Source organism: Bombus vancouverensis, chromosome 15 (assembly GCF_051014615.1).
Source record: "Bombus vancouverensis nearcticus chromosome 15, iyBomVanc1_principal, whole genome shotgun sequence".
Lineage (NCBI taxonomy): Eukaryota > Metazoa > Arthropoda > Insecta > Hymenoptera > Apidae > Bombus > Bombus vancouverensis.
This window is the reverse complement of record NC_134925.1, coordinates 4,508,481-4,535,357: the sequence shown is the minus strand read 5'-3', so window position 1 is coordinate 4,535,357 and position 26,877 is coordinate 4,508,481. Positions and strand designations below refer to the sequence as shown.

Genomic DNA, 26,877 nt, shown 5'->3' with positions numbered 1-26,877 from the left:
AATCGCCGAGTAATTGCAAGTAGAAGGATAAGCTTTCGTGATTCCGGATGTAAACACGATCTGTTTAACGTGTTGCGTGCGCACAACGGATCTCCCGATTATCCTTAATTATAATATGTTTTACTATGGGATCAATTAAAATTTCTTGCGCTCTGAATCAAGTGATACGCACAATTACTTAATTACGATTGATCAAAGAAAGTATAAAATAAATCATCTCTCTGATTGAGTTCTCTGAAAAGATATCACGATCGTTCTGGTTATCGCGCCGTTTCCGATAGTTTTTGCACAGACATCTAGAATCGAGTTCGTGTTCTTCGCCATTTAATCGTCAACAACACTCGACCGTTATATTTCTTTGGAAATAAAGCGGCAATATCGATCATTATAACGACATGCAACGCTCGAAACAAAGAACAAAAGAGGACCGCAATGATGACTATGACTTTGCAGGTCTAGGCTTTTCGTCCTTCCTTTTCTTTCATCTGTTTCCCCTTCTTTTTGCTATTTGTCCCGTTTCTCGCGCAATTATTCGCGTCACCGTATTCACGCAGGAAGCTACGAAATTGCCCTTCGCTTCCTCGTGGAACGTTACAATGCTTTTTCAGCTGGCACATGAATAGAACTGCTCCGACAACGTTTCTGTTTTCCTCGATTTGTACACGACATGACTATTTCTGCTCCGGTGGCTCTTTTCTGGAAGACTCGTTTCAAACGAGACTTTTGTGTTAATCTTCACTCCATTTCTTCAATTGAACGTTCATTCTTAGTTGAACGTCCGACTTCTTAAAATTTCATTTTCACGAAAATCCAAGCTTTTGAGAAATTATATTGATCTTAATTGTGATCTCGAATAATCCTCCCCTATTATTATTAGCTTACTATTATTTTTAACGATAACATTGTGCATCTCTCTATTATCTCAAGCCATAGAAAAGAAGGTTTGGAAAGTGTGTTTATGGGCAATAATTGTAACATAATTTCCCAATTAACAATACGATGTCAATGCTTGTGATGTACACTGCATTTATCCAGAGGAGAGCAACTTTCTACGATTATATCTGTACATACGCGATTAACACAAGGATTCTGTCTTCATGTTAGATCGTCGTAAACTGTATCGCGTGCTGTCCGCCGATTTCCCGTGGAATCGCGGTTCCTCAATTCCAGGAATTCCGCGCTACAAACCTCGTAACAAGCGGAACTGTTAAAACGGCAGACCTTTCATCCCTTCTACTTTTATCTTTTCAAAAATTCGCTATCACTTTTTTTATCTCAGCTTGCTGTCATTACTCTATCAAAATAGATTCAATTCTTCCTATCTCACATTAACACCCAAATACATTTTACCCATTTCAACTATGTTCTTTTACAATCTTGAAAATTGGCATTTTTTCCTCTCTTCGTTATTATTGTTCTATGCAAACTTTCCTTTTGTAATTTTGGAAATTTATAGATATATTATTTTTCTCGCTCCGTTACTACTATTGGAAGGAAAAGGCTTCGGTTCTTGCCATTTTTCATCCCCAATTTTCTTTCCCCTTGTTCTTTTACCACATAAGTACCAGCATTCATACGTGTTATTTTGACTGCACCACCCAGATTCGAAGACATTCAACTTCACTTTACCATTTTTCGTTCTCAATCCCCTTCCTTTGTGCTTCCATTATATAAATACCAACGTTCATACATCGTACTGAGACTGCACCACCCAGATACAAAACAGTCATCGATCAATCCCACTAGTCGGCTTGTCATCGGCCCGGTTAGCAGTGCAGCGTAACTAAAAAATCATCGTTTACATGGCACAATCTTTGGTACTATGTGATTACTCGCGATATCCGCGCGCGCACCACCTCCCCATTGTTTTTCCTTCTTCGTCGTGAACGTCAGGGTAATCCGCTGTACCGTTCGGCAATATAACCTGACACATATATTGCCGTCGACAATTTGGATCATAGCGCTTACCGCACGCATATATTGCCGCCTCGTCGCACGGTGCTCATTTTTCACGGACTGTCGATCCTGCTGGTAACTGAAGCGTGCCCGGCGTGGTACCCTGCCCAGCCCCCCAGGTCGCCGTCGAGGAATCAAGAGCGCATCAGTTAGTTCGCGGTCGCGGTTGCACGCTGTTGCCGTCCGCTACAAACCTGACAACGACCATTTCGTCATTTGCATTCGAACGTGAGTGTTGTAATTTGCTATCGTGAACGTTTCTCAAAACAGATCAGATACAGGCGTTGATGGAATTCGAGGAACACACGAAGGAGCACTCGCACTGTGTTTTTGGAAGCTTCGTCGAATGATCGTCTCCGGAGATTGGATAGAATCGTAAGTTATATACTTTGATATGGCGAGTATTTGAGATAGCTTCCCTTTCAGGGAATCAATCTTCCCTTTTCTAATTTTTAGATGAAATTAGTTCGTTGAGCAAATTTTAATATCTTTGTAATTTTGAAATATTATTTCGCAAGGCTATGAGTTTAGCTTAATAGTTATTCTTAAAGTTAGTCATTCTACACCAAACTAAGTTACCATTTCACGCTTTCAGAAACATCGAAATAGACAATTAAGGAAAGCCATGGTTCGGGTAGTATTGGAAGAAACGGCTTTATCGTGATCGCCGGAAGAACGAAACTTTTAACGGATCGAATGCGGTTGAGGATCGTCGTAGACCGAGGAACTGATCGCGAATACATCGACGATGTAACTGAGAGTCGTGTTTGATCGTGAATAAAACTCACACGAGCTCGAGAAGATGAAATCGAAAGTGAATCTAGTTACGATTTTATTAACTCTGAGCTGCGTATTACGCGTGATGGAAGCTTTGAAGTCGGACAATCAGCATGCGAACCACAAGGAGTATCCTGTTGCAAAAAAGGTTATCAAGGAGGTTCACAATAAAGTTGTACCTAATAGTGCGGCTCTCCTACGTGGGGAAGATAAAACGAAAGTGGTGAAAACTCTAACCAGGAATACTGGTTTGAGTTTGTCGAAAGATTACTTACACGCACCAGGTAATATCGAATCCCCGTATTCATCCAACAGATTTCTCTTAATATTTCTGTATATAACAAGTACATAACGTTGAGATCTCTTTCATTGGAATTATCTAAATTTTGCACGTTTACAGAGCTTAAATATCTTCGAATATTCATTGGTAAAAATTCAGGAATTAATCGATAGCGATTTTATGATCAAATAACAACAGTTAATAATACAATTTTCAATGTCATTTATTAATTCTTTAACATCTACATTAAAACACACACAGAACTTCTCGAAAAGATACGTAGTCATTAGTTACGAACAAAAGGGAATTCATTCTTAAATAAATAATTTTCTAACATCTATAATAGACTGATCGATTGTAAAACAGCGGCAATCAACGAAGAACTATGACAATTACCTCTTCCAATCGGTTACAGACCGTCCTCGCCGAAAGAAGCGGAAGATGGATCGCACAATCATGGCGCTGCTAATGGCCTACAAGCTGAAATTCGTCGCTCTGATTCCAACCATGGTCGGAGGGTTAATCCTGTTAAAGGCCACTGCGTTACTCGCGGGCTTCTTCTTCGCGTTATTCGCCGCGGTTCTCGGTCTGAAAGTAAAGTGAGAACAACACCGCTGTCAAAGAACGAGATCGATACTGTTCCTTTCGGTAACAGAACGATCGTCACGATCGGTCGATGCATTTAATTTTGAATTCTCGATCGCGTAAATCGCGAACACGTATCGTCTTGCCGCGAACCACATGCTCCTATCGGACGTAGACGTAAGAATGTAACATATTATGTATCTCGTTTGTGTAGCGAAAGAATAAGCGCTAAAAATGATTAAATCGTTGTATCTTCCTTATTCACGTCGATTACGTGCCTGTTTATTCGATCTCAGTCTTGATCCATCGGCAAAGTCGATGTTACAAAAATCAATGGGTTAACAATAGTTATATCGTAGTAATAAATATCATGGCGTTCAATAAATATTATATAATTCGTATCTTAGGTAATTAAATCATTCGAGAGGTGAAGCTCGGAGTATTTGCGAAAAAACGATTACAAATCGGATTTAGAAGCTATTTTCGTTGTTTACAGGTCGTTTCGAACGCAAAAATGTCTCGACTCGGTTCCGTTAGAAGCTCGCGTGCGTGGAAACCATTCCGTAGCTATTATCGTGCCGAATGCTTTCCCGGTTGACGGGAAACGAAAATGAGTGACAGCTGGAGTATACGGTGTATCGACCGTCGCGTGACGGCATCTGAAAATGTCACTGACGTTCACGGTATGCATTTAGCTAACGATTATCACGCTTGTTTTCCGCATTGTGGTAAAATTTCGGCTACGATCACTGCTACGTGTGTCGCCTAGATACTTCTCAAATTAATTTCTACAGGGTAAAATTTAAAAGAAAATAATTAACCAACTTTGAGAGTTAGATGATTCGCATGTTTCTTCATAAATGATTAAACAATATACATCGAAACGCCAACGATTTCTTGAAGAGAGACTTGGTGTTTCTCGTGGAAGTTCTCACGGCTATAATATTCCCTTCCACGAAAAATCTATAAACGTCTAACGCTCAACGAACATCTCTCTATGTAACAAAGAAAATCGCATCGTCGCTGTAGAATTGTTAGTCGAAATTTCTGTGCAGAGACGAGAAGATGTATATCTTACGTATAGATATAGAACTGTATCATACGTGCCTATTTTTACGATTCCAATGAATCTATCAATTAGAAATTATCAACCAGATCCGCATTCTTTCGCTTACTTATCTTCTCGTCTATGCACTGTAAATACGTCGGTCAGTCTAGAACGTAGAACGGCTACCATTTAGGTGCCATGCACGCCGTACGAAACCGGAAGGCCTGCTATTCCCCTCGTTTGCTGCGATCAGTGCTGATGTCGCGCCGAGTAGGCCAGATTCTGCGCGTAGTTGCGGGTTAGTTCCGTCGTCGTCGACGACTCCGTGGAGCCGAAAACATTCTTGAGACTCCTGTCCCAACCTCCGCCACCCTGCTGCCAACCACCGTGATCGTGGCTCTGCTTCTGACTGAAGAGTTTCTTCAGTCCAATGATGAGAGACAAGACAAGAGCGATCTTGCTGATGATCAAAGCCTTTCCAGCTAACAAGAAGAGCACTCCAAGGGCAATGGGAATCAACGCAGCGAGTTTCATGGCCATTCCCATCATCATCATGCCCATCATCTTCTTCATTTTACCACGTCCCTCTTCCATGCCTTGTTTCAATTCACCAGGGCTGGTTCTAGGCAATCGAATTTGAACGTTGAAGCTGTTCAGTAGCGAAGCCACTCGGTCGAATAGAATCTCGTTCAGAATCTCGTCTTTGCTGGACATAGTTCTACCAAGGGTGGCTTCTAATTCGGACACAGAACTCTTCGGCGTTTCGTCCGTGATCCTGATTAATTCAAAGTTCTCCGACAGAGGAAGAGTATGCATTCTGCCTAACCTCTCGAAGAACGCGATCGCCTTCTTCTTCAAACAAGGCGAGACTGCTATGTTTCGATGCTGGCAGTCCTCGTATACCCTGTACATCGCTCTGAAGCTCCTGTCCACGAGACTGTCCTCCTCTTTAGCAATCGAAGACGCGTAGCAGACCACACAGCACGCCAACAAGACGAACACACACTTGGACAAATCGATCATCTTCATCATTCTCCTGGTAATAATCTTCCGCGAGTGTTTAATCCTCGGCGAGGGACACGGACAAGCGTTGTGTCACAAGAACGTGAATATTCACGAGATCACTGAGCGCACTTCCGCAGTCTTCAGGATCTAGACAGGGTACTGGCGGTAAGCAGCATGCGCCCGGACAAATATATACCATCCAGCGATCCGCAGTCCCTCGCGAACCGTGCTGAGTTGTCTCCCACGTAAGGAGCTGTGCCAACAGCCCGAAGACTGTACCACTGGTACACATGACAATGCCCCGCGCATCTTGAGGGTTCCCCTGGAACGGCCTCTAAACAACCAACCTTCTCTGTTGTTCTCTTTGTCGCTTCGTCTAGTCGCACTCGCTTTACTCTATCTATGTATCTCCTTCCTCGCGTACCACTCGCTCCCCGCGAAGATTCTCTCACACCGCGAGCATACGATTCGCTCTGACACACAGACCCACTCAAGCATCGAGATCAAGATAGAAGAAGGTGGAACGACCTGACATTAAGTTTCGCTGATGTCTAAAGGAATAAGAGAGGGGGATAAGATACAGAAGGATGTATCTTATAGAAGCGCCTGGCACCGTGACCTTGTTGACCTCTCATCACGATGGTTGGAAGTAGTTTTAGGTCGTGGACGAACCGCGGCCTTAACTCTCGCGCGTGTCCCTTCCACCTATCGTTTCTTCGTCTCCGTATCTTGCGACATCCCGGTCCAGATTCGGTCTATAGTGAATCGAATGATATTAAAGCGATTTGTGCGGCCGTTACACGAGAATTTCCTTGAATCGTTTGATTGGAATTATTGATCAGGTTTTCTTTGATAAATACGCGTATTTAATCTATGAATCGCACGAAGCATATGAATTTGCATAAATGGTCATTGTCTATTAATAAATTGATAATCCTGTTTGACGCGGTTTTCAGTAATATGCACAATACGCAATATGTTAGGATAACATATGTAGTAATAGAGCGATGGAAATTATTTGGATCGTTTCACCGTGAATGATGAATTAGAGTTTCGTTAGACAGGTTGTAATTATGGAACAGGGTCTGGAAGATTGTTTTTCGGTGTGTAATCCTGAGATGTAGACAGTGCAACGAATCACGTAACAACGAGAGCAAATTACGGTCGTCTCGTCAAGAACGAGACCTCGCTTTGTACCTTTTTCGTCTGTTGCACTAGACTGCAATTCCTCACCTTCACTCAGTCTTCCTCTTTTTCCGCGGCCAGCTGGGCGTGTCCGCAGCGAGGAAAACAAACGCCTGTAGACGGTGGAGATTTATTGGAACCCAGTAAACTCACGATCTTCACTCTCTTATTCTAAACCGCTATCATACCTGAATACAATTTTCATTCCATTAATTGCCTATTTTGGACTTGCAAGTTTCCATAGAGGTTGATTCATAAAAATGAATATTCATAAAAATCTGACTTAAATTTCCACCTAAAGAAATAAGGGACAATGTGGATTCTCTTGACAAAATCTGGTTCAACATGTTTTTTCCAAGGCTGCAGATTTAGAAGTTCGTTATTGCTAAAGCGTAAAAATTTAGAAAGAGCAGCGAAACGCTTAAATCGATAAAAAACGGTCACGATGCTTCAGACCAACCGACCGGACTGCACGTGACGTGGGTTGAACTTGAAATTTTGAAAGGATTATGAAAAACAGTTCGATCGAACGGTATGAGTCACCGTACCGATCTCGCGGCAATACTAGTGTACACCCGATCGAGGTTAACGCATCTCTAATGCGACAACGACGCATCCTCGATGCTCGCTTACCTACTTAGCGATTATCCCATAGCTAGGGTCGCGGCGAACCGAGACGAACAGTGTTAACGCGCGTGCCACATTCGCGGCACGCAGGTGAATTCACACAAACATCGCCGTGGACGAATTCTATGGCAAAGAATAGGACGAAAACTGAATCTCCACAACGCGTAAAGGCACTAGCAAGATCGGACAACCGATGCTCTAAGGAATCATGGAAATTACATTGAAACGTGTGAAAGTACAGGTGTCTGGCTATGATCTGATTTTACGGTGAGTTTGTGAGAAAGGTGTCAGTGGTGATTGGAAATGTTATCTTCCTATTTCAGATATATCGAGAATATGTACGTAAATTGGGCGTTTCGTTCGAATTAATGTAATAAAAACACTGCTCTTTTGATATTATGCTTTATAAGTTCTTGTTTTTCTACCTTAGAAATATTGCTAATATGTGAAAGAGAGTGTTCTATTTGAGAATTAGAAGGTTCGTGTAATAGAGTGGTCGCTCATTTTGGTACTCTGCTTTCTTTCTTTATTTCTTTTCCTTCTGTAATAATATCATTGTGCTACTTTTTTTTTAATACCGTAGTTTATATGTCTTTCTTTTTTATTTCATAATTATGTTATGCTTATAGTCATAATAAAGTCATTATCCTGATTTGATGTTTAGAAACTAAGAAATTCGTTTCATGTTTGCTAGGAAGACGCAGTCTACTTTGTTATAACACAATCAAGTAGTAAACGTGACACTGGTACGTTTCCTATTGTTGGGAAGGAAAGTTCTTGGTTTACTAGTAAACGGGGACGCGCGAAATTAATGACCGAATACGTTAGTGTCACAGCATGAATAGTTCCGCGTGTTTCTTTTCAAGTGGCTTTACAAACGCGAAGATTCACTTCCATTCACAGGATACAAAAGCTGCCTGAACGCGTTTAAAAGACGAAAACGTGTCCACGATTACAGATATCTCCTAAAACGTTATTAACAATTCTCATGACACAAAGAAATTCTTTAACTTGAAAGTACTATACATTTCACATCATAAATATGATGGTACGTAACAACGCAATTCTTAATAATTATTTTCTATAGAAACCTGAACGTGTGTATTTTTTAATCTAACTCTTACTCTAGTTTATAATTAATCTGACATTATGTTTTAGACAATTATTCTTTAAATCGTTCATTTTGAATTCCTCATTGTTTTATCGCACTGTCAAACAGTGTAGAAGCTCGTTTCCAAGAATCTCTTCGATCATTTCTGTCTGTAATCTATTTTCCTCGAGTTTACACAAACGTTTACACGTGTGACACAAAATTTAATAACTTCACAGAAGCTGGGTGAACATTTCAAAGTATAAGATGAGGAAACTAATCCAATACCGACGAGAAAATACTCTCCGGAAATAATTCTCGGCAAATAATCGACTCTCGTTAGATTCAGGTCAGCTATCCGCAACTCGGAAGGTTTTAACCTGGCTCATTAGCTCCATGAGAGAGCCACGAATTTATGCTCGTTGTTTAGCTACTGTTTGATTTCGCCTCGAGCTAGCTTTCTGCCATAGATTCTCGCGGCAATATACTTCTCGAGATATCATGCTCGAATCTCTATCATGAGATGAAAGTTCACTGATGCGTGAAATTGTTCATTGGTTGCCTTTAACAGCATAAATTGAACGGCGAAGGTGAAGCAGTAAGCGTAATCTTACGATGATCGATGTAATTTGTGCATTAAGTCATCCACCGGTTGTTGTGGAATTCTGTACTATTTATTTGTTTTACGTTGCAATCGTACTTAAATCGTGAGGTTCATAATCAAGGTTTATTAGATAATCTTTACTCGTTAATGAGTTAATGAGAATAAGTTCTTGTCTTCCATTTTATCGAACCCCTTGTGGATAAACAGTAAACACTTCCAATGTGAAATTTTCATAAGGAAAATAGAATATTTCGTGGAACAAGGTGTGGAGAAGTTTCGTTGTTTGCACAGTTTCAAGTTTCAAGTCGCGCGTAACCCGCGACCTTCGCAAGCTACGAGGATAATCCTGCATACCTCCAAGCAGTGAATCGAGGATGCTCGATCGGCCCAGTGGCACACAAAGCTACCGAAGAAAAAGGTGCTACCTTTTAAACCTTGTTTTCTACTTCCTGTCGTATAAACCACGCGGAAGGCGGAGCTAGGGAAGTTGTCTCAGCTTCGATACAATGTTTCATTCTATCTACGATCGCAACTTCCAGCGATAACTTTGCAGTGGTTAATAGACGCGTTAAGTGTTACACGTTTGAAATGTTCTCCACGATATGCTTTACAAAACCAATCTTTGATTCCTACTTCCAACATCAAGTACATGTAACTCATCATCAGCCGTGATTAATTTCTGCTACTTGATGATATTTTCCATTCGAAAAAGTCGAAAAATTCAAAATATGGAAGATGGACCTTAGCTAAGCAGTAAGATGTAACAGATGTTAATTGGCACTTGGTGTTTGATGTTACGTTCAATATTCTGCTCAACATTAATTTTTTTTTGTACTAAAAAACGGTTTATCCCACAGAACAGTAACTCGACCATCATGTTTCTTCTAACAGTTAGTTACTCCGTGTATTACGCGCTTTTTCCAAACCTCGCGTAATTAGCCCAGATCCTTTTGATTTCAATGCATCAAGATATCGTTTTTTCACACTGGACGACCATGGTGCAATTAACAGGGAGTACAGAGCGTGGGTTGGTTTTGCTAACGGACTAGGCATGTATCGTATCCGCGACGTAGGATCGAACGATACCGCAAAACAAGTTGCATAGAAAAACGTTCCGCAGCTAGATTCACGGTCTGTATGTCGTAATCGCTAATTATATCTGTTTCTATAAAAATGACCATTCGTTCGGCCGGTCAGTTCGCGTCGAACATGCTTCGGTGTACGATCTTCGTCGTACAGCTGTTTGGTCTTCTGGCCACATGCTGTTGCACCTTGCTATATAGAAACACGTATAACGAGGTGCCGACTCCGATCAATTGCAGTCAGGGTAAGAATTCTACCGAATGTATAACCAGGACTATGCAGCATACTGAAGATAGAAGGAATGAAGCATCGGGTAGAGAATCCAGGATGATTGAGAAAGAAGAACTGGGGAACGCTAACTCTGGTGTCGAACAGGGTGAGTAGTAGAATGTGATAAAAATAAAATAATTGAAGAATTGAAGTGTCCATTGATAGGAAGCATTCGGATGTTTCTATAGATACTTGGTTCTTATTAATTAACTCGAATATAAATCTAATTTAATATCTTCTCTTATCCGTATTTCTATATTTTCTATATTCTTTCTTATCTATGTGTTCGTTTATTTTATATTTTTATTTATTCTTTTACTATCATTCATAAAAGATCTTCATTGCGAAATTTACGTATGCGCGTGACATCTTGCTTTAAGGAAAATGAGAACGTTCCGGTCAGACACTGAGTAACTTCATAGTAGACGTGTCGAACGATTCTTTTTACGATATCTTGCTTCGTTTTGTTGTGTACACCTCGTAGAAATATGAAGTCCCGTTTCATGAAGATGATTTTAAGTAGTTACTTAAGTTACATGGTAATCATTCAATTAACGCTACCGTTCCAGTGTTTCCTTTTAACGCTATCTTTACAAACAATCTTGCACATCGCGTGACAGGACAAGCTTTTTGTTATTCATGTTTTAGTTTCTGTTGTAGATAGATGTGCATCTGAATTTAGTATTGCGGCAACCGTATTATTAACAATTAATATACAACTTCGTTTTCTCAGTTACTGGACGAAGAAAAAAGAACAGAGGGTATGGACAGATGTTGCTGTATTTCTTAGGTGCGTCTAAACTGACTATGCTTTACGTATTAATTAATGCTGTTGCTGCGATTGCTGGGAAAGCTCTAATTGTAGGCAAAGTTGCTCTAGTGATTGCAGCCGCGGTCGCATTAAAGAAAGCTTTTGGTGAGTGAAATCTATTAAAATATACAAAGAGGAATATTCCTTTATTCCTAGAGCGTTAATAAATGTTCATTTTGCTTTCAGAACACAAAGAGAAAGTATCGTATGAGATAATCAAACATCCATATCATAGTTACGAGCATAGTTTCAGCACAGACGTGGACTACGACCATCAGGGTGGATTTGGAGAATATGGTTATAACTATCGGAAACGACGAAGAATTTTCTACTAAGAAATCGATTAATTAGAATTTAAAGTAGAAATATATAATCCGAAATATTTAATGTTATAATAATGTTGGATAATAAAAAGTACAAAATAAATTTGTCGATTATTATTTTATTATTGAATTAAAAAACAAGGAAGGTTCGAAGTTCTCAGAAAATATAGAACCACTTATATATAGAATTACTAGAAGATATATATTCAGTTAACATTGTTTATTCATGTCATGTTATTCATGTCATAATATATGGGTGACGTATACACAAGATAAATTAAATAAATACAATATTATTAATTTTTGGTATAGAGTATTTCACCAGCTATTCTGAACAAATAGCAAGTTACTTAAGAATATCTAAATTAAAAAGTACACTTAAACTCTTAATAAATATTACGTAGTCGTATTTCACGTAATAATTTCTTCAATTAATATCACTCAGATACAACTATCAACAACGTCAAGATTTATTTTATATACAAACGAAAAACATCTCTATCCGTTATACTAGCTTATCCTAAACAAAGTATCGTACATGAAATAAATTAAGTTTCACAGGGTTTAATCGATTCAAGTAGGAGAAACACCGTCGACGGACCTTTGCCAGCCACCCCCGTATCCTCCTCCGCCATAACCACCACCATGATGTTCGCCACCTGTGGCGTAGATCACTTCATGACCTCCGCCTCCTTGACTGGACACCAGTTTCTTCAATCCAATAATTGCACTCAAAACTAACGCTATTTTAGCAGTAAGCAAGGCAGTACCAGCGAGGAACGCGATTTTAGCGTAAGCTAACTGCGCCATCATAGCTAAAAATTAAGTTTTCACCAGTACTTGAACATGTGATACTTTTATATTATAATTTTTGTTGTATTTTTTATTAATTTGTAGTTTACCTCCCACTGCTAGAGCACCCATCATGAGAGCACCGTATCCTTTGTCCTTCTTCTTTCGACCTATAAGTGAAGAACCCAATTTTTTAATTCTCTTTAATTAAATTTAATTTTATTCGAAAGGAATTTATAATCTAAATAACTCGAATAATCTGCATACCTTGAAACGCATCTCCAGGAATAGTAAGCTTCACGTTCCTAGAAGTAATATACTCGTAGAACTTGTTATCCAGCTTTTGATCCAGAGTAAGCTCCGTCCCATTTTCATCCTTGAACGACCTATCGCTCCTGGCAATCGCTGCAGGATCCCTTCCAATGGAGACGTAATCGTTCAACACGTACACGGTATCATCGTTGATCGCTGAATCCAGAATGTCCAAAGCTTTTCTTTTTAAACAGTCGAAGGCGTTCTTCTCTCTGACGCATTTGTCGAATAACTTGGTATACTCGTTCTTACTCAGCGCCAGGTTAAACAATAGCGTCAAGTGAGTGATAAAAATGATGTAACGAGTCCTGTTTTTTCCCATCGTGTTTCAAAATACGCGATATTATAAAATGGAGAAACACCGAAGAGTTTGGTCGCGTAACATTCCACGCCGATCAAGTTAACCGCTCGAAAAATATCGCGAACTAATTCGAATCGCTGCGTCGTCGCTCTTATATAAGGGTATTTCACGTTTCTCCTACCATCGGTCAAGTTGTCCTTACGACGTTAACTCACACCTGATCTACGCGCTGTTTAACGCCTCCTCCTCCAGGAGTAGGGACTCTTGAACCAAAACAATGTCGTACAGCCCCGTAAGTAAGTATCCCTCTGACCCTGTTGCCAAGTGAAGCAGAAACCCTCGTGGAATGGCTCTCAAATGGAAATTAAAGGCCGCTTCTAACAAGTATCGCGAATCCAGGCTAGAATAAAGTTCCTTGCGTTTCACGCATTATTTTTTATATATAATCACCGGTTTCTCTGTTTCTTAATAAATAATCTAAAGGATTTGATATAAGAATTCTTTGGTATAGAAGTTCTTAATTTATTTACGGTTTAGGAGTTTTGGCGTGTAATCAGATATGATTTGAAGATCGCAAGTATCTTGTAATAGGATAAAAATTTATTATGTAACAAGAATTGAATAACGAAAGGAAACTAGAGAAATCAAGTTTCATATTCGGAGTGTTTTTATTAGGCGGCGAAAGTTCATGTTTGCATTCGTTAAAGATGAATGCTCGGTAAACGATGCGTCGTACCAAACAGATGATTCTTTAATTATGCACGCCGATGAATTAGTCACCACGAATTAGTTAACGCAATTCGCCGAGATACTGTTAATCCGACACGGATTACAGACCATGACGTGCCACATCCGACAAATGACCGGGGCAATTATGCGCGCATGAAATTTTATATGAAAAATGTCCACTGTTCACGGCTGTTCGAGTTGTGGCCTGAAAAATTCAGGACACTCTTCTCAACATTTATCGTACCTCCTTGTCCGATGGTTCGTCATCTCTCCGTGCGTCATCTCAGGTAGCAAACGCAATTACCCTACTTCGTACCAGAGGAAAGAAGAAACCTTAACAGCCTTATCACGGTGTCTGGCAAAAACCAAAATTCCGACGTGTCGTTGGAACCTCGACACAGATAACAACGAGTATTGTCTCAAAATTCAGGACGCCCTTCTTTCTACTCGTTATCTCGTCGATTTCGTCGTTTCTTGTTGTAGATGATGACCACAATTACCCCACTTCGAGCGAGGGAGAACAATTACCAAAGGAAATAGATTATCACCATTATTCGATCTTTTACGATGAAATGATTTTATAAAAGATTCCTGCGTTTAAACGCGGAGAGATTTAAGCATGATAACGAATTCCATAATGACGGAAAAGAATGAACCGTTACATCGTAACGAATCCCGTCGTCACGCACGTTCGACCAGGGCAGCCAAGTGCAGAAATAACTCAAACAGCGACGAAGAATAGTAGAAGCCACGAGCTGTGGCGGTGGCGGAAAACGACTAACTTTTACGGTCGACCGTCGATCGTCCTGGTAATGTATGCCGTGTTCATCGTCACACTTGACATAAGGAGCTCTGCAATCACGTGGTGAAGCTATGCGGGCGTTCACGGGACCATGAACGCTATTACCTTTACGAGCAAAAGCATTTCCCGGACACGATACGTTCCTGCGAAGGAGGAAGTCGACGATACAGTTACACGCCACAACAGTGAACTGAGAGTGATGGATCTGCGGAGAAGTGAAACCCGTTCTTCCTTTAGGACGAACTCCGAAAGGCATATGAAAACGACAGTGAGAGATATGAAATGATGTGGTATATGAAACAGAGATCGGTGAATGGAGAGGATGTAAATGTGGAGAGGATTTTCGACTAAAGAGGGTTTATTGAGGTTTGGATTATTACTGAAGGATAATTGTAATTTCAAAGTTTTTATTAATTCATCTTCTCGATTCCATCATAATTAATTATTCTCATCATCTGGAATTCAGGCGCTAATGAAGTTAAATGCGATTCGGTTGAAGATATTTAATTGTCAGGAGTATCCTTATTTGGAAAATGGGGAAGAAAAGCAATGATATTTATTAAGAAGGAAGGAAAATTCTGTGTAATTGGGACGAGCGCGTAAGAAACGGTTGCGCGCTGAATAGTTTTGTTCTTGAAGTTAAGCTTTATTCAGTGTTTCATTTTAAACATGTACGTTTCATGGAAAAGGTTGTAATATTGAATAAATACATCCTGTCAGTATCAACGGGTATATAATACTGTGCAATATTGTGCGAATTTAAAAGTTTCTTCATTTTCCAGACTACGTTATGTAGAAACATTCAAACGAAGTCAACTTTTTATGAGATATTACCCATATCGATCACAGTAATAGAAAGCATAAATGGTCACATCAGCTACTTTTTACCCAGACGAAATTCTTGCCATTCCGTTTGTTCTTCCCCACTTCCTCCGTGTTATCGTAAACGTCGACGACCTCTCTAATCACATGCTGACTGTACGGTTCGAAGTCGTTGCCCTGAAATACCCTATACGGTCTATGATGAAAATTATAATGTTCGTAGTACGGAAATCCTCCGACTGGTATCTCGTGTCCATGCGTATGGAATCCTCCCCCTGGATAATTAGGCGGACCAGTAGACAACAAAGAGTTCCAACCCAACAAACCACTAATCACTAGTGCTACCTTCGTCAATAATAAAGCTTTCTTCGTGAGAATCAGCAAAAATCCAAATAGCAATGGAATAAGAGATGCCAAGTTGAATTTGAAGCCTAGGAGGAACGGTATCAACAGGTGCCTCATCATTTGCCTTCCTGAAAAAGTTGTATGACAGGATTTAAGCATGCCGTATTCACATTCTTAACCTTGTTACCCAAAAATAGAAATATTCAAAGTGGTAGAAACTATTAATAGGCAGCAGACGCAGCGAAAATCAGATTCGTAATGTCATAGATATTTCAGTAATATGTTTTCTATGAATATTAAAATATTCTAGAATTATGAATGGCGCGTTAAGCCTCTTCAACGTGAATGGCCTTGACCGTGCTGCCTACTAGAGGTGCTTCCTGAAAGTAGCACGTGGCGAACGCCGCCTCAGCGAGGATGCAAACCCTGGAGAACGCGGGTTCGTTTCCGCGCTTATTTCAAGGTTGAACGAATTACTTATCATAAAATCGAGATAATTTAAATTTTTCTTAGCACTGATCAAATTTAGAACATCTAAAATTTGCCTGGACGATACAGATTCTACACGACGTCTAACAAATGTACAGACGATTAACAAATGATAAGAACAGAAATTGAGAATATTTGATAAGAAAATAGTTCATAGAGCATCTAGGATTCACCTGGACCAGCTTGCCTATCACCAAAAGACGTTGCTCTTTCACTGATGACGAATTCCATAATCCCATTCCCATTTAACATCGGTCCAGCTCGCAACTGCAATCCTGGATACAGGTTATCTAAATTCCATTTAAGACTTCTACGTTCAATCAATTTAGTCGTCGCTTTCACGATGTTCCCAAAATCCTTTGGATCGTAATCCCAATCTAGAAGTTGTCTACTTTGACCGTCAGCCCTTTCCAAGTGCACGTTTCCAAAATCCAGATCATCCTTGTGATTAAGCGATTGAAGAGCACTTAGGGCACCACGATTGACACATTCGAAGGTCCCAAATTCTTTTCGAGCCAAACAGGCAGTGAAAGCTTCGTTGAAGCTGGTTGGATCTTCGCTAGCCAAGATTGATTCCTCGGTTGGCTCCATGATCGCTGTGATACCCGTGGAAATGAAGATTAAAAGACACGAGCTTCTCAATCCGTGCTTCATGACAACGATATGGGCTTCATAAATAAGAACAAAACTTTTAGAAGATCGTAGAGAAAGTTGATAAAGTTTTCGTATGGATTGTTCCGTGACGGAAGTTTCCTGTATGCGACTAGGCCGATCGTTCCATTCTGCGTAAAAGAGTTCGCGTTTCAGTAAATTTATCGAACGTACAATCGATCCATTTTCCCTCAAAGTAGTCGATTCTCACCTAACGAAACTATTCGTCGTCATTTTCGTTGTCGAAGGAAAGAAATTGCGTGAAGATGGAAAATTTCTTAAGATAGGAACAACGAACGAAGTGGAAGTAAGGCGACCGGGTTCCAAAACAATACTGTTGATCCAACACCCACGATCAGTCGACTATATAGGCACCAAGGGGGCGTTCACACGCGACGGAACAATCGGTTTCACTCGGCGGATCTTACGAGCAGCGAAAGTACGTCTGGCTCTTTTCATTTCGTACGAGAGATCGAGGGTCCCTCGATACACCGGATGCACCGGAGCAGGTCAATTTCGAGAGTACGAGAGGCGAATCTCGTTAAACTGTCAGAACGTCGGTCGGGAAGCAACGAAGAGAAATTCTGCCACGAAGGACGAATAAAACTAATTGTAAGAATGACGATAGTCTATATTGACGTGGACCGATAGAGAGTGGATATGTTGGAAGAAAGCAGTGTTTGAATAAATATCGATTCGTGTTAACGTAATAATGGTTCGTTAGCACGTTCGAAGAATAAGGTTCGGAGCGTCACACGAGACACGTGAAACTCAATTTACAAGAAAAGGAGAAGGATTATAATATAATAATATAACAAGCGTTGCTTCCGTATAAAATTATATTTATTTATAAATAGTTCGATAAGTTACATGGCAACCCGAGAAGGGTGTGATATAAATAATCATTGGATGAAATCTGGTAGCCCTGTAAAAGTACTGACTACAAGTCCGAGCGCGTTCGACCCGAGATCTACGATCGAGGTCGCTTCGAAGCGTTAACTCTTAGAAAGATACCACAATTCGGGGATGAGTCGGGGGTGACTCGAATACCACCGTCCACTGTTACTAGTAAAGTCTGTCTGACAGCTTGCTGCTTGTGTCACCGTAATGATCGTAATCCGGCAGTGAATTGTCCGGACACCACATTTTAACAACATGTCTTTAACAGTCTGAGCTAACGTCGAACAGTCTGATCGATCGTCAATCGTCACAGTTCGTCACGTTTGGTCACTGGTCACGCGCAATGGAACGATAGCCTCTTAATAAAGTGTTTACTGGTCGATTGAAACGTTCAATCAGATCGATTACACGTAAGTTTCGAAGTCCTCGAAGGATCGAGTCGTGCAGTCCTCGGGTGATCGTCAGCGGCTGACCGATCACTTTGGTGAACGAAGGTAGTGAGTTGAAACGAAGAAACTATGGCGGCAAATAAACTATTTGGAGGGTTTGTACGCGTTGTACGCGAGATCAGAACCTGCTGATCTCGCCCATCCGTGGTGGTCGTGGTGTTCTTCGTGGCCGTATGAATGCACTGGGTGAGCCACTACCTCGTAACTTTGCTGTTTGTTACCGAGTAGTTTCTGAAGACCGATGATACCGCTGACGATTAGAGCGATTTTGCCGATTACGAGAGCTTTAAGGGCCAGGAGAGCCAAACCACCGAGAGCGATAGGGATGAGGGCTGCAGCCTTAAGCTTCAAGAGCAGTAAGATTGGCAGGAGAGATTTGACGATTTTCTTCTTCTTTCCTCGAGCTGCAGTAAAACGAAGAAGGTTAGAGGAACCAACTCGATACGCAAATTTTTCTTATTAATATTTTCTTATTAATAATTTTACCTTCGTCGAAAGAGCGGGATATTTCTTCAGGAAGACTCAGTTCGACAGTGTGGGTGGAAAGGAACTTGGAAGTTCTGTCGAGGATGGCCTGGTCGATGGCGGCTTCTTTGGCTTCCGTTTCGGCTGGTAAAGTACTTTCGATGTCGTTCAAGGATCTGCCGTTGTCAGCACGGCTGAAAAAGTAAAACCCTTGCGTAAATTATTATGAAATTGCACGAATCGATCCAGAACTCCCACTTATCTTCGTTCATCTTGAATCGTCTCTACGATCCATTCACTTTTTCACGGGCGAGCCTTACCTATTCTTAGCTTCTTCGGTCTGCACGATCTTGAATCCATCCACAACATCGATATCCGCAGATCTGGCTACTCTGTCAACGAATCGCAACGCCTTCAGTTTCAAACACACTGATATGTCCTCTTCGCCGGAACAGGATGCGTACACGTCCAAAGCTTCCTCGAGGATCGACGGCTGTTGGCCGTCAGCTTGGCTCGCGGGGGCAGCTAACACCGAGGAGGCGACAAGTGCGGCGACTACCACGAACTTAAACATCTTCTACGATCGTATACTCCGGAATCACTAGGTGAAAAATCCAAAAAGAGATGTATATGTATATAGCTGTATACTGGTCCTTTCACAAGCGTGCACAGCTGGAATTATTGCAACGATCGTATCGACACTGACTGAAAGAATCACGATTGCTTGCCTTTTATCCTCCTCGCGAAAGGGGTCCGCGTACGTTTTTGAAATTTTGATGGCCCCCACCGACCTGGTCCCCGCCTGGGTTACAACCCATACGAGCTATTGGTTCTCCTCCAGGCGGTCGTCCCGTGTTTCCCTGTCGCGCGCGTCTCTCCCGTTGACGCGCCTCTGCGCGCTTGCTCGCTCGGTCCTTCTCGCTTCTCTCCTCTCTGGCTGTGGCAAGCTCGAACCAGCCCTGACGCTCTCTGCACACGCGCGCACTCGCCCATCAGATGATTGGTCATTGGGAACCAGAGAGAGAGAGAGAGAGAGAAAGAGAGAGAGAGAGAGAGAGAGAGGACATTACTGGAAGAAGCGTGCTCACGTGTCTCAGCCCTTTCCGAGAAAATTCGGGCCTCTGGCCTCAGGGCTGCAGTATGTTCTATAACTTTTTGATAAAGAATTCTTGGTATCATTAAATACCATTTTGTACTATCGACGAGGGTGAAATTGTGGTTTCGGTTATTTAGGAAGTAAACTGATTGACTACATCGGTTTGGTTGTCTTGAATTTGTTAATTAGTTGGGTATATTTTACTGCTGTGTTCCACGTTGAATCTTTAGGTAAATCAGTGTTAAAGCGTGATAATTATTTGTGTAAACGACAAAAGGTTCGTAGAACTCGGTTACTTTCTCGTTCTAGGGTACCGTATTTGTTTCTGGAGAGAGACGAGCAAGGTGTATTTAGAAATCGAATATTCAGGGTCAATGATATTCACGGGGGATCGCTGGTGCTGAGAACTCGGCTGTAATGGTTTCTCATAGCGTTGTCTCAAAATTTCTTCTACAAATATACCACACAATGGAGTTACTTTCTCACAGAATATTACTACAAACCTGTCTGTATTTTAGAATAATCACCTACATTTTAAAATATTGAAACTTGGTTTTGAATATAATTACCACGTCCACATAGTAGTAGTTTATAAAATAACTTTGCGAGAAGCTTGCCCGAGAAAATCATAAAATTTCACGACCCGTAATACTTTTTGAAAGTCGGGGTACATGGAAGGATCGAGAAGACGGAGGAGCGAGCGATAACCGCCGCGATTTCGCTTTCAACAAACCGTATAATACCTCGCATTATGTAGAAGATACTTCAATCTCACGCCTCCGCAACTTTCCTCGCAGCGACCTCCTATTCAACGAATCATGCGCACCCAGTTCGCGAATTCTTTTCTCCTTCTTCCTTCTACCTATTTAAAATTCCGTTGTTCTATTCCGCTTCGGTGTACGAACGAATCTCGATGGATTTTTTTTCTATGCCCGTAAGTTATCATCAAGTCTCGCATTCTTGGGTAGATTTTTCCACCTGTTCAGCATCTTATTCGTTAGAATCGAATATCAGTAACGATGCGACAGGTTCAGGTAGACTGTTTGAAATTAATGTATTCCTGCGACAGTCGCGCGTAACGTTTAACGGTTTTTCATGGAATGTCCGTAGTGCGTGGACGAGTTGGGACTGCGCCAGACCTCGTCAAGGAGAACAACCGGCCGCGCCTCGACGTGACCCCGAAGACACCTAGAAAAATGTACTGAGAAGGAAAAAGATGAGAGGGCAAAGGCGTCGTTTCCGATCGACGCGAACACGAGATTGGATCGCCGCTACTTTCTCCGCGAACGGACTTCCTTGCTTCAAATTCCTTAATTCCAAGCTGTCTTTATTTATGACTTAATTCTGCGAAGAGTTTTTTTTATCTTGCTTTTTAATAGAAAGTAATTTAAAGAAGATATTAGTATGGTAACGTGAATCTCATCTATTTTTTATTTTTTTTATTTTAGGTATATTGCCCGTCATGAATATTAAAACACCTACTCGTATTTAATACATATTAAATGCTCATTGCTTTTACTTTCTAGTTATTTTATCATGAATCTATCATTCCTCTCATTTGCATCACACACATGTATTTTATAACGAACAGTAATAATTAAGATGAGATTTATTAGAATTTTTCAGTAAATATAACGAGTAAGTGTCTTATTGCCGATGAATGTTAATAATTTTTTATTAGACTGCGGATTTTTATGCAAAAAAAGTAGGACCTCTGCAGAAAAGTGTTTTATATGCCAAGTATTATAGGCAATACTATACTTTGGATATGCCATATATTTTTTCATATTGTATGCATTCTGTGCCATTTTGCGCTTTGAAATTTCCTATAAATGCATGAAAATCCGTAATTATAATAAAGAATTTTAAGATCATAAGATATAATGTAGAAAAACATCTACTGAAAAAATTCTTCGGTAATGATTGAGCAATTACAGATTCTAACGCAGCCATCATCCAACCACCTAGTCATTAGAAACGAGTTTCGCGATTTTCCATTCCATAAAGCGAAAGTGTGTGCAAACATCTCGCGTATCAATAGAACCAAACGACGAGAAAACTCAACAGGACCAAAATAAGACAAAATCGCCAACGTTACATTCTCCCAAGAAGAACTTTCACTTTATCTTCATGGCTGGCTACTAACGTCGCGTCGGTTAATTTCGATTCTCTCTTAAGGTAAAACTTTCTTATCATTGATAGATCGAACGATCTACTGATCGATGAAACGTATCGTGAATGAAAGTGCAACGCGCGTTATTTTGATGATTATTACGGATGGTTTGTGCGACTGTGCAGATATTCTCGATGACCAAAACGCTAATCTCGATGGCAGAACGAGGTGGCTCAGAACTGAGCGTGGTTGGTAATGGAACACTTTCCTCTCGACGACGCCGGCGAGAGTGAACTCGCCCGAGGATCGAGGTCAGGTCAAGGCCCTCACGAAGCGAGGCTTCGAGCTTCTCGTGCTTCTCTCTTTCTTCCTTGTGCTTTCTTCTTTATCGTACAACCCTGTGAATATAGAAAATGTCGATCCGTACGTTATAGGAAATGGTTCCTTGTGTTTAAATCATGTCTAACCCTCTATAATAGAATTTCTCATTGAAACGATCAGTCACTAAATTCTAGAGAAATAAAGTTTCAAGTTGGATGAATTTAGTTCGTAAAGAGGTTTCAACGTGTACGATTATTGATTGTATTATATTATGTGTTCGTTGACAAATTTGTTAACTGATCACTTTTGTACGGAGTGAATCTATCGTGATAACGCAGCTTCTTGATTACTTTGGTACTCGAAACAGACGATCTTCCAGCTTAAATTCAGTCTATGAATGAAACTACTCCGGAGAAGAAAAAGTAGCACACGGCGGAGAATCGGAGACGCGTCTGGCACTAATGAATGAACACGATTTACGTATATCTGATCCGACAACTCTGATTCGCGCATTTTGTGCCCAGTTGCTATTAGCCGAAAAAAGAAAGCTCTCCATATACATATATGCACCTACGTGAATGAGTTCTCATTCTTCTCTTTCTACATTCTTGCTTCTGTAATCTATAGCATCATCATCCTATACAATCTTCAAATACATAATGGAGAGGAAAACAACTTCAATTGTTACCGATATTTGTTCCACTTTCCATCCCATTTTTAACGAATCATAATCCTACGATTAACTACTGTGATCTATTCTTCTGCAGTCTCATATTAACCCCCAAATATAATACGAACGCAATAAAGAAGAGAAAGAACTCAAATGGTAACGCATATTCGTTCTACTTTCAGTACTACTTCTAGCCGATCATAACTCTAATTCCAAATACACAATGAAGATAAAGAAGCTCGAACCGCAACCTATATTCAGCACAAATAACTCAATAAATTCTAATAATATCATACTAATAACCAATTAATACCATATCAATGATTCTAATTCAATCTTCTACATTACACTCCTACGTTAGCCTCTCACATTCGATTAGAACGAAAGAAAGAAAAGAAACTGTATTCGTTCCACTCTTGATACTACTTCGAACAGATCATAATTCTCATATTACGCACCAAACAGGAGAACCTAATCCACTCTTTTTCAGCAATCTTCCCATTAATGAAATCTCGTGCAACACGTGGAACAGACGGAAAGTCGATACGGAAAAAGGAGGTAAATGATTCGTGGACTCTCGGGACGACTTTCGGAAGTGTCGAAAAGGGCCGAGGCATCTTCAGAACGGGACCACCTGACCCAAGATGTGTTTGAGGATCGATGAACCTCACATCGTCAAGAAGGTAGAGGGAGAGGATCGATCGACCGATGGGTAGGAGGGGATTGTGCCAACGCATGCTGGGAGAAAGAGAGACACAGCCTTTTCTTCAGAATGATAGAGAGTGTTAGACTCACGTTGAAAAGGCTCGGCGCGGATGCTGACTGGCCTGGTCGGCCTGCTCGGCCTGGTTTACTTCTCGATCGTGTGTCTGGCTCGACCGTGCGTGTGTGTGCTAGTACGCGAAGCTTCCAGGTCCGAGGCAAGTGCGTAAGGTGCTCGCGCGTTTCCAGTATGTAGGTAACGCGTCTCTACTCTCTTCGTCTCGTCTCTGGCTTGATCGCGACGCAAAAGAGGAAGAAGGCGGAAGTAGGGACGCTCTCGTGCCCTGTATCGAGCGACGCGAAAAACACGATATCGAATCTTCTGGTCATGTCGCGGTTCGTTTCATTCAGCGTTACTTTCGATGAGCCTTGGAATTCGCGGACTGTAGAATCTCATACGGATCTGCCGAAGCTTTACTCCGTGGCATCGAATTGCTCGGAGTTCCTTCTTCGACATATGTTGCCACTTTATTGATGTTATTGTTCGATTAATTGAATTGGGAAATTGTTTAGGAATACGGGTGTACGAGCAAGGTAAAGAACAAGTTCGCCGATGGTACAAAGAATCTTAATATATTTCCATATCTATAAATATACATTGCTGCCTGGCAGCTCCAAGCAGAACAATAAATACTGTGAATGAGATGATCAAGTGGTCGATAACGATGATCATTTAGTAGATGTTAAGAGGGAAAACATGATAAAGAGAGAAAGAAACGATAAAGAGGGAAAAGAAGAATGGAGCGGAACAAATAGAAAGAAGGAGTCGTAGAAAATGGGAAGATGAGAAAGGTGAACAGTCGAAGAGGAAAGCAACATCCGACAAACATCACACGGATGCCTCGTGAAAGCGAAGTCTAACGAGATTGAAAATACGTCTCGCTGTTGCCCCTTTGTTTTGCTAAGTAGACGATGGCTTGTAGGCAGAATAGGCGAGATCGTGACTCGATCTCGCCCACCCGCTGGATCCGTGGCCTCCGGCAACTTGAACGACTTCATGACCATGATCCCCGCCTCCTGACACTAGTTTCTTCAAACCGATGATGGAAGCCAATACTAGAGCCAGCTTGCTAACGATCAAAGCCTTGCCAGCTAAAAGAGCTAACGCTCCTAAGGCCAATGGTACCAAAGTTCCACCAATTAACAGAGGAATAGCTAGCAGACCCCCCATATTCTTCTTCTTTTTACGGCCTGCAAAGAAATATAATCGAAATTTAACTAAACGAATTTCATGGTTTATATTAGAGTGCTGAAAAATTAATTTGGTACGAAAAAAAAATGTTTGTTGTATGAAAGACTGCAGCGGGAAAAAGAGTGGGCCGTACGGTCTACTGGACCGGGAAATCAGAACTGGAAACTTTCTTTTTTCGGATGAATGCTCTAACGAGTTGACACGATAAGACCAGTTCTAATGTTGTATATCGACAATTGTATAAATTCTCACCTTCTTCCACCAAACTCCGTTGAAGTTCTTCTACATTGGGCAGCTTCAATTTCAACGTATGGCTTTGGAAAAATTTCATCACCTTGTCGAAGATCATGGTATTCAACGCATTTTCTTTGTCGTCCAAAGCCCTAGGTAGCCCGGCCTCGATCTCCTGAAGAGATTTCGGTGGTTCCTCCGCGTTAGAGATAGGCTCGTCCTGAACGAAGGTAACACCGTCGGCAACGTTCAACTGCGTGCTCCTAGACACCCTGTCTACAGCCGACAGCAACCTCACTTTCAAACAAGAACTGATATCCTCGTCTGCGCATTCCTTGTAAATCTGGTACATCTGTCGAAGATCTCCAAACACATTGCTGTTTCCGCTAGACCTTGCTGTCTCTTCATTGATGGAATTGGTCGTGGGATTAGTCTCGGCTGATCTAGCCGAAGCCATGGCCAGCAAAAAGGCCAGGTACACGGAACAATAAGCAAAATCTCTCATTTTGTACAATCTAAAGAACCTGGAAACAAAAAAAATGTCTATATGTTCCAGAGAAAGATCTTTCGATGGAAGTCCTAAACCCTCGCACCCACTAAGAGGGAAATTTAGCAAGAAAATGTGCGCGAGTAGAAACTAACAGAACCTACTTCTGTGGACTTCTGCGCGGTATTTTGGGAACAAGCGTCGAAGCTTGTTAGCCACCGGTACTCGAGTTGTTTGACACTTTGGGCCGCGAGATGCGTGCTTACACAGAGCACTGTAACTGGACTGTCCGTAGCGGAAGCCCTGCCCTAGCTCTATATATCTGGTCAGGTGTACCTCCGTGGCCGGTGATATTCTCCCCACCGTGGCGGTGCGGCGCGTACGAATACCACCATTGTGGGAGAATTTTCATTGCCAAGGATCATTTGAGAGCGGAGACCGCGTCTCGCTAACCACCTGGGGTCCACCACAGGTAGAGAGCAGAGTTGCTCTCCGGATCAGTTCGGAATTCGCATCCCTCCTCTCCTACCGTCCCAGCCCCACCAACTCGCCATCGATAAAACCGACGATTCCGGCGAATCGTTTCGCTACTCTCGACCGGATCGTCGTCCTCGCCCTTGTCGTTCGACTTCTTCCGCTCGACCGGTCTGACCAGATCAGATGTCAGCGTTTCTGATCGGAAGTTCATGGCAACCAGGTGTGTACATGTCTTCTACACGAATGTCCTTCTACTGCGATTTTCCCTCGTGTTATCGTCGTGTCTCGATAAGCCTGAAATCGAAAGCATCACGGGAGAGATGGTGGTTGATCGACCTGATCCGCTGGAAGTATCGGATTAACCAGATCATGATACGCTCGTATGTTGTAATCACAAATAACTAGGTTCTTTCTTTCTCTTTCTTTTTATTCTATAGTAAAACGGAGGTATAACGATGCGCGTAATATATGTTTTGAGACGATACATTCTACATTTATGACACGAACAAAAATAGAAACGAAGCTGTGTCAATTAAAGATAACCGTTAGTCATTGCCAGCGTTTCAGCCGTCCTGGTTAGCGTTCCCAGCGGCTGTTTTCCCTCTTATCCTGCGGTACCACGCATCCTTGCCATCTTCGTCCTGGCTGATGGCGACCGGACTGGTTAACTGGGCCACACCAAGTGAAAACGCGTTACATGTGGTAAACACGCGTAGGCCACGGACCCTCGGAGGGGGTATCCTTCTCTTAATGTTCTGGTTCATGAGCGCAGTGAAGCATCGGAAAGCAGCGAGCCGGCAATGAAATTTCGGTGGGGAACTGGCCCT

General features: G+C 41.5%; 7 protein-coding genes across 9 annotated transcripts; 2 read left to right on the top strand and 5 right to left on the bottom strand.

Moving 5' to 3' along the window:
- Window positions 1–2,120: 2,120 nt before the first annotated feature.
- On the top strand, window positions 2,121–3,858 carry LOC117157316 (uncharacterized). The gene is made up of 3 exons (XM_033335287.2): window positions 2,121–2,331; window positions 2,552–3,017; window positions 3,429–3,858. Exons 2-3 carry the CDS (start codon window positions 2,759–2,761, stop codon window positions 3,614–3,616), a joined length of 447 nt encoding a protein of 148 aa, XP_033191178.1. The 5' UTR covers window positions 2,121–2,331; window positions 2,552–2,758; the 3' UTR covers window positions 3,617–3,858.
- A 111-nt stretch (window positions 3,859–3,969) lies between these two features.
- Osi12 (DUF1676 domain-containing protein Osi12) lies at window positions 3,970–5,906 on the bottom strand. The gene has a single exon (XM_076624968.1). The coding sequence runs from the start codon at window positions 5,676–5,678 to the stop codon at window positions 4,896–4,898; it is 783 nt and encodes a 260-aa protein (XP_076481083.1). The 5' UTR covers window positions 5,679–5,906; the 3' UTR covers window positions 3,970–4,895.
- A 1,446-nt stretch (window positions 5,907–7,352) lies between these two features.
- Window positions 7,353–11,726, top strand: LOC117157256 (uncharacterized). 2 transcript variants are annotated; one of them, XM_076624768.1, is made up of 4 exons: window positions 7,353–7,730; window positions 10,480–10,616; window positions 11,244–11,426; window positions 11,508–11,726. In XM_076624768.1, exons 1-4 carry the CDS (start codon window positions 7,672–7,674, stop codon window positions 11,654–11,656), a joined length of 528 nt encoding a protein of 175 aa, XP_076480883.1. In that variant the 5' UTR covers window positions 7,353–7,671; the 3' UTR covers window positions 11,657–11,726. The 2 variants fall into 2 exon arrangements, with proteins under 2 accessions (XP_076480883.1, XP_033191059.2); XM_033335168.2 differs by lacking the exon at window positions 7,353–7,730 and having other exon boundaries at window positions 8,656–10,616.
- A 160-nt stretch (window positions 11,727–11,886) lies between these two features.
- Window positions 11,887–13,160, bottom strand: LOC117157311 (uncharacterized). Its single transcript, XM_033335272.2, has 3 exons — window positions 12,704–13,160; window positions 12,547–12,606; window positions 11,887–12,459 (listed from the first exon to the last, which is right to left on the bottom strand). The coding sequence occupies exons 1-3, from the start codon at window positions 13,068–13,070 to the stop codon at window positions 12,218–12,220; spliced, it is 669 nt and encodes a 222-aa protein (XP_033191163.1). The 5' UTR covers window positions 13,071–13,160; the 3' UTR covers window positions 11,887–12,217.
- A 2,292-nt stretch (window positions 13,161–15,452) lies between these two features.
- Window positions 15,453–16,890, bottom strand: Osi10b (DUF1676 domain-containing protein Osi10b). Its single transcript, XM_033335273.2, has 2 exons — window positions 16,410–16,890; window positions 15,453–15,875 (listed from the first exon to the last, which is right to left on the bottom strand). Exons 1-2 carry the CDS (start codon window positions 16,888–16,890, stop codon window positions 15,454–15,456), a joined length of 903 nt encoding a protein of 300 aa, XP_033191164.1. The 3' UTR covers window position 15,453.
- An 829-nt stretch (window positions 16,891–17,719) lies between these two features.
- Window positions 17,720–19,664, bottom strand: Osi9 (DUF1676 domain-containing protein Osi9). Of its 2 annotated transcripts, XM_076624927.1 has the most exons (4): window positions 19,430–19,664; window positions 19,022–19,302; window positions 18,723–18,895; window positions 17,720–18,640 (listed from the first exon to the last, which is right to left on the bottom strand). In XM_076624927.1, exons 2-4 carry the CDS (start codon window positions 19,273–19,275, stop codon window positions 18,321–18,323), a joined length of 747 nt encoding a protein of 248 aa, XP_076481042.1. In that variant the 5' UTR covers window positions 19,276–19,302; window positions 19,430–19,664; the 3' UTR covers window positions 17,720–18,320. The 2 variants fall into 2 exon arrangements, with proteins under 2 accessions (XP_076481042.1, XP_033191161.2); XM_033335270.2 differs by having other exon boundaries at window positions 19,022–19,664.
- A 4,553-nt stretch (window positions 19,665–24,217) lies between these two features.
- On the bottom strand, window positions 24,218–25,869 carry LOC117157309 (uncharacterized). Its single transcript, XM_033335269.2, has 3 exons — window positions 25,738–25,869; window positions 25,108–25,610; window positions 24,218–24,854 (listed from the first exon to the last, which is right to left on the bottom strand). Exons 2-3 carry the CDS (start codon window positions 25,589–25,591, stop codon window positions 24,565–24,567), a joined length of 774 nt encoding a protein of 257 aa, XP_033191160.1. The 5' UTR covers window positions 25,592–25,610; window positions 25,738–25,869; the 3' UTR covers window positions 24,218–24,564.
- Window positions 25,870–26,877: the final 1,008 nt, after the last annotated feature.